Below are 7152 nucleotides of genomic sequence, written 5' to 3' on the forward strand. Positions count from 1 at the left end.
CTAGGCCTCAGCCTGGGTCTCCTCGAATTCCCCCTCGTCCTCAGGTGTCGCCTCCTGGTACTGTTGGTATTCTGACACCAGTTCGTTCAAGTCGGACTCTGCCTCGGTGAACTCCAACTCGTCCATGCCCTCTCCGGTGTACCAGTGCAGAAAGGCCTTGCGGCGGAACATAGCTGCAAAAAATAAATAATATATCAAGCAGGCGGGGTCACACTCCTAGAACTGTCCCCGAAAATGCGCTGTTCCAGAAAATCGACAGCAATGGGTAGCTACAATGAAAGCATGTGCTTTTAAGAAGCACTTTCAAATCAAACACGATGGTCACCTGTAAACTGCTCGGAGATCCGCTTGAAAAGCTCTTGAATGGCTGTGCTGTTCGCAATGAAAGTAGCAGACATCTTCAGACCTCGAGGCGGTATGTCACAGACAGCTGTCTTTACGTTGTTCGGGATCCATTCAACGAAGTAACTCGAGTCCTTGTTCTGGATGTTGAGCATCTGGTCATCGACTTCTCGCATGCTCATTCGGCCTCTGAAGACAGCAGCAACTGTCAGGTAACGACCGTGGCGGGGGTCGCAAGCAGCCATCATGTTTTTGGCATCGAACATCTGTTGCGTCAGCTCCGGCACAGTCAGAGCCCGGTACTCCTGGCAGCCGCGCGACGTGAGTGGAGCAAAGCCAGTCAAGAAGAAGTGGAGGCGAGGGAAGGGCACCATGTTAACGGCCAGCTTGCGAAGATCAGCATTCAGCTGCCCAGGAAATCTGTGAGGAATGGGACGGTGCTTGATTAGAAGCCCGCTTAATTCACAAGGGGAGAGAGAATTTACAGAGGTATGTTGGGCACTCTTGTTTGGGAGCAGTCAGAACAAGATTGTGGTAAGATTATGGAGCAGCTACAACGGTCAGTGGAGGCATCTTGTAGAATGTCGCGATTGTTGCCGCTGTTCATTCAAAGCGTTTGAATATCTGGTCACCAAATTTGAAATTCAGTTCTCTTCACGCCAGTGCAGACAACGAAGCCCAATGAAAGAACTAACTCATGGAAATTTCAGACGTTACATAGTTTACACTTTGCCAGTCTGTTCTAGAGAACATTAAAACTACATGCCTGTTATTTGCCTCAAATTACAACGGCGGAGAAACAAAGCAGCTTCAGTAAAATAACATGATTTCTTCTGTTGCTGGTTTCGATTCATTGTCAAAATCACAAAAAATAAAAATGGATTCTTCGCGTGGTCACTGCTTCGTATTCAGCTTCAAAGGTTATACAAATTACTACATTAGGAGAACATCGATGGCTATTAACTTCACCGGTCTGCCGGTTGTCGTGACACTTTTAAATTATGTGATCGTTCTCCAGGCCCTAAAACACCATCCCCCAACAATGGCAACTTCCATACCAAAACGTGGGAATTTGTATTCCCTTTTCCCGAAGAGAAAACGGGGATAACTGATTTCACTGTACTTAAGGCTTTATATGGAGGTCCTGTACGCTAGGATTAAGGAGCTGAACGAGATAAATGTGCGCTTTATAAAGGAGAAACAGTTCAAAAAGCATTCTCCACTGACACACACCTAAATTATTTCCAAGAGATTTGAGATGTTTGCTTTTTGAACAGAGTAGTTTTTCATCATTTACAGCGCGAGGCCTTAATTTACCTTCTCGCCTCATGAGTTTTCTGAGGTACAGTGGTTAAACACGGCCATTTTATTCCCAATGTGTGCAATCGCATGCCGTAGATTAGGCGCCGCTCCATTATTCCCGACGACAGCCGCCTTCTCGTTATTGCTGCCGCTGCCGAATTCGCTTTCCTTGAAGTGCTTTTCAAAGCTTCCTTGAGCAGCTGCTTGGCTGGCTATAGCAGGTGCGGTGTTTGTTAGGTTTTATGCGGACGGTGAGGGTGGTTTTATTTGCTTTCTTGCTTGTCATTGTATTTTCTGAAAATATTGCCACCACATGCACTTTATGCATGGAGATTAGCTAAATATTTTGTATATAATTATAATTGGTTTTTAGGGAAATGAAATGGCGCAGTATCTGTCTCATATATCTTTGGACACCTGAACCGCGCCGTAAGGGAAGGGATAGAGGAGGGAGTGAAAGAAGAAAGGAAGAATAGGTGCCGTAGTGGAGGGCTCCGGAATAATTTCGACCACCTGGGGACCTTTAACGTGCACTGACATCGCACAGCACACGGGCGCCTTGCAGCCGCCGCGGTCGGGTTCGAACCCGGGAACTCCGGATCAGTAGTCGAGCGCCCTAACCACTGAGCCACCGCGGCGGGGCCTAAATATTTTGTAAAAGACCTTGGCGACCGCAGTCTGCAGTGCTTGTTCCATAATGAACCGATCACTGCCGTCGGAACTAGCAATTCGGCGGATGGTGTCGACCTCTTTGGGCTCTTTATGAACATGCATGAGGCGCTTAAGTGACCCCTTAAATGAAGCTGCGAAATACTTACCTCAGGCATGTGGTCACACCCGACATCGTTGCAGAAACCAAGTGGTTAAGGTCTCCGTAGGTGGGAGTCGTGAGCTTCAGCGTCCGGAAGCAGATGTCGTAGAGTGCTTCGTTGTCGATGCAGAAGGTCTCGTCGGTGTTCTCCACAAGCTGATGCACTGACAAAGTAGCATTGTAGGGCTCGACGACAGTGTCCGAAACCTAGAGGTAGCCGCAGGAAGAGAATGAGAACTTTGTGCATAAATACTAATCAAAATTCAAGGAAGACGCCTTATAAATCAAAGCCGAAATGTCATGTTTGATTTGTTTCAAAGATGCTGAAATTGGGTCCTGCAGATAATGTCACACACCTTTGGAGAGGGCACTACACTGTAGGTGTTCATGATGCGATCGGGGTACTCTTCACGGATCTTTGAGATGAGCAGTGTGCCCATGCCAGATCCAGTACCACCGCCCAGGGAGTGGGTCAGCTGGAATCCCTGCATGCAGTCGCAGGATTCCGCTTCCTTGCGCACAACGTCGAGCACCGAGTCCACCAGTTCAGCACCCTCGGTGTAGTGGCCCTTGGCCCAGTTGTTGCCAGCACCACTCTGACCTGAAGGGGCAGGTTGTGAAAGGCGTATACTTGCACAAACTGTATCCTGAAGAAAATCAGTACTGGAATACTGGCCACTATCCAAACACACTTCACACAGCAGCCAGAAAGGCAACAAAAATTGACTTAAGTGGCCTGATGGCACTAGCCAATAGGCGGATAAACACCGCATTTCATAGGTAAAGTTAAGTTTGGATAATATTAGGATGCTGTTACGTGCGAATTAATTTAATTATTTTTCAGGCATGTAAAGACTACAACAAGTGATGGCTATGTTTCACTCGGCCTTCAGAACTCAATCTCGGCACTAAGTCACTCTGGTAAAAGAGCTACGTGGAAGACAAGACGAGGACAGAAGGAGGCTCTCAGCAGGACCCATCTTTTATCGCTGTCCTAATTTTTTTTTTGCACTCTGCCAGATTTCTCCCGCTGAGGACTACATCCAGTCATTAATTAATATGTCACATACCCGTTTTGCTGGAGTGATGTGGGGCGTTGTGTTCTGCGGTGTACCAACTGCGGATAGAATCCTAATTTGGAAAAAGCACATATATTGCCACTCTCGTACTTACGCCCGTTTCGCTGCACATTAAAGTCGTGTTGAACCTTCAAGCTTACGCGTGAGTCTTGGGGACCCTTCTAACGGAACTTATAAAAATGACTTCATATTCAACTCAAAGGCACTTGATTTCGTGGCTGCATGAAACTGACTGGCACTTGGACAGGATTGAACTCAACAAGGGTACGCAGTGCGTACAGAGATATGGGCACAAATTTTAGCCAGTTCTGCGCATTAAAGTTTAGTCTCTATCGTGCGCTCTTGTGAGTGTGCTGATTTAGTGTGCTTTAAGATGAAATGGTGCAAAATTAAATATGTTGCTTCAGGAAATGACGAGCAACCGCTTACCGAACACGAAGTTGTCCGGCCGGAAGAGTTGTCCGAAGGGTCCCGAGCGGACGGCGTCCATGGTTCCCGGCTCCAGGTCAACCAGGATGGTCCGAGGCACGTATTTACCTCCTCAAACAAAAAATAAATATCACTTAGGTGCAACAAAAGTACGTTTGTGTGGTTACAAGCCATGCGTGCATCACAAAGAAATAAGCAAAAGAAGCAAAGAAAAGAGATCCTGCTAACAATAAAGATGTGACAGCTGATAAAAGCAGCACTTTAATAGCCCTAGACCCCCTCCCCACCCTCCAATCCTTAAACAGCAGCTTCAACAATATTTATTAAGTTTGGTTGGAGTAGCAAAACCACTTACAATGTGATTAGGACAATTTAAATGCATTAAAATATAGTTACTGCAATTAACGTTGCTTTAAGCCATTCTGTTCTCTATTACTAAACGTTTAAAGCGGTACATGGCATTATAATTGGGAAGGCGCTACTGGGTTATCAGAGGGGCAGTAATGCAGGCGTACGGACTACTTTGGTCCGCTTGGGGCTGTTTCACGTGCGATAACATCACCGAGCACATGCCATAACATTTAGCCTACATCGAAATGCGGCCGCTGCCGCAAGATTCGATCCCACGATGACGCTAAAGCCGAACGCCATATCCACTGAAGCACAACAACGTTACTGTTGCCAAACATGGCGTTAAAACTTTTATCCCACCCACGACAACACGGGGAAACTTTGTCGAGGTGAGACTAACGGTATGTCATCGTCAAACCTGACCAGGTTATGATTCATGACACCGTCAGCGGAATTGTGAACAATCCTGATTTGTGAGAAAAAAAATCGTTTTTGATGAAGAACGTTCGAAGTGAACCTAGGTGTGCTGAAAACAATGTGGCCTGAACAACTGCACTGGCATAACATGCCGCAAGCAGAAGAGGCCATGACGCGTTCAGTGCGACTAATCAAAATCATCCGCGATCGGTTTTACGGTGTAAAATTCGCCAGGGCGTGCCGCTCAAGATGCTCCGCTGAGAGGCCAGGGGTCAGTTTAACAGCGTTAAAGAGCAAAGCGCGCTCTACGGTACGAGAAAGTTCCAAAGTGAAATTATCAACCGAAATACAGGAAGACGTGTACCGGGGGCCTCGTTGTAGTAGACATTGATGCGCTCCAACTGGAGGTCCGAATCCCCATAGTACGCTCCGCTTGGATCGATGCCGTGCTCATCGGAAATGATCTCCCAAAACTGCAAACGTGTAAAGACATCGGTACTCATCATGGTGTCACAGTGAGCAGCGACCACTATCAAAGCACATTTAGAGGCATGAATTCGCTTCTAACACGAAATAACGCCAAACACCTTAAACATCATAGCTGAAACCGGTTCAGGTGGCATTCTGGGGCTCATAATCATCAGCTTTCCTGATGGCGAAAAACTGGCAGAGCCTAAAGCACTTCAGTCCATTGAATAGCGTCAGGCGCGAAACCTAGACGATACGGGAAAAAATCACATTAAAGAATCCCCGGCCTCCGCCTGATCCCTTTTGAGGCAGTCAGTGGGCCTAAGACTGCTACATGTCTCCTCTCCGCCAAGAACGACGGTAAAGGCTCAGGTAGGTGGCATAAATCAACAAGAAACTCAAATAGCGAGCGGCAAGTAAAATTTCAACTCGAAAACAAAGGTCAAGAACCAGAGATTCCACTTGCGCCGGGGCGCAACGTGCTACGCACAGAAGCCACGACTAAGTACAAAAGCAGTGCGGCTACTACCAGCCATGACTTTTTTACAAGTTAAGTACTTAAACCCGTAGCCTGAAACTACATCCTAGAGCACGGTGTTAAGGCCGCAACGCAATCGCTAGCGTAAAACGCTTCGGAACAAGCACTGAGGTCGTAAGAAAGTCGCGACAGCTCCAGCCACGAAATATCCCGAGGCGAAAGAGGCGGCTTACCTTCGCTCCAATCTGGTTTCCGCATTGGCCTGTCTGGATGTAGACTATCTCGCGCATGATGGCTGCCACTCCGCGACTCAGCTGCCAAGGTGCCGACTGCCAGCTTGGGTCAGGGGTCCACGTATCTGTAGCCTTGCGCCGCAACGTCGCTAACTTCTTCTTCAACTGTTTTCCTATGTTTACACGTGGCAACTTGATAGCACCTAAGAAAGCGCTACAGGCTGTTTCTCCCAAGGTAAATGTGCCTTTGAGCCCGTATGTAAGACTTTCAGTTCACGTAATAGATGCCGTGTAGAGCATATGCGCAGTACAATACGAACTTTTTCTCGTTGCGGATATCATCCGGCCAAACGGGGTGCTCACACCTGGCTGCAGGGGCGAACGCGCTGGCACGCGTCATGTCCAGCTTTTACTTTCTTTTCTCAGTGCTCGAGAGGTAGAAAAGAAGAGAAAGAGGCTGGCCTGAAAAATAAATATCTGGCCTGCTACTCTGCACTGGGGAACGGGAAGAGGAGAAAAAAGAGGATCACGACGGGACATGATGATGATGGGAGGAGGCAGATGGAAAAATACAAGGGAGAGAAGAAACTTTATTAGGATCGTATGGCGGGACTTCCCTTAAGCTCGGTGGGTGGTTTGCTCATTTCAGGATTTGACTGGCCTTGGCCGCGCGGCGAACTTGTTGGATGAGTTCCTGCTGGCCCTCCAGGATATACAGGGTAGCTGTTGTTGTTGTTGCCCTTACAAAAGATGGCCCTTACCCGCACTAGAGGATCGCCTAAAAATAGGAAGGCAAAGATATCAGTTGTTGTTGTTGTTGGCCTGATAAAAATCGCGCATTCTCACAAGAGGCATTGACCATGACCAGGCGGTGACTACCACTTTTGTAAATTGCATGTGGCAGAAATGAATGATATTCCAAATTTGAGCAACTCAGTTTCTCTCAGAGATGGCTGAGGGTGGTAAGAAAAGTAAAACAGCAATAGGAATATAATAAAATGAGAAGATGAAATAAATGGATAAAAGGTGTAATAATAATAATAATTGGTTTTGGGGGGAAATGAAATGGCGCAGTATCTGGCTCATATATCGTTGGACACCTGAACAGCGCCGTAAGGGAAAAGTAAATGAGGGAGTGAAAGAAGAAAGGAAGAGAGAGGTGCCGTAGTGGAGGGCTCCGGAATAATTTCGACTACCTGGGGATCTTTAACGTGCACTGACATCGCACAGCACACGGGCGCC

The 7152-nt window shown here is 47.3% G+C and overlaps 1 protein-coding gene across 1 annotated transcript; it reads right to left on the minus strand.

Annotated features, from left to right (window-relative positions):
* On the minus strand, positions 1-6252 carry LOC144134384 (tubulin beta-4 chain-like). Its single transcript, XM_077667309.1, has 7 exons — positions 5911-6252; positions 5096-5204; positions 3964-4074; positions 2812-3056; positions 2463-2662; positions 326-762; positions 1-173 (listed from the first exon to the last, which is right to left on the minus strand). The coding sequence occupies exons 1-7, from the start codon at positions 5965-5967 to the stop codon at positions 1-3; spliced, it is 1332 nt and encodes a 443-aa protein (XP_077523435.1). The 5' UTR covers positions 5968-6252.
* Between the last annotated feature and the right edge of the window lie 900 nt (positions 6253-7152).

The sequence above is a fragment of the Amblyomma americanum genome, chromosome 1, assembly GCF_052857255.1.
Source record: "Amblyomma americanum isolate KBUSLIRL-KWMA chromosome 1, ASM5285725v1, whole genome shotgun sequence".
Taxonomy (NCBI): Eukaryota; Metazoa; Arthropoda; class Arachnida; order Ixodida; family Ixodidae; genus Amblyomma; species Amblyomma americanum.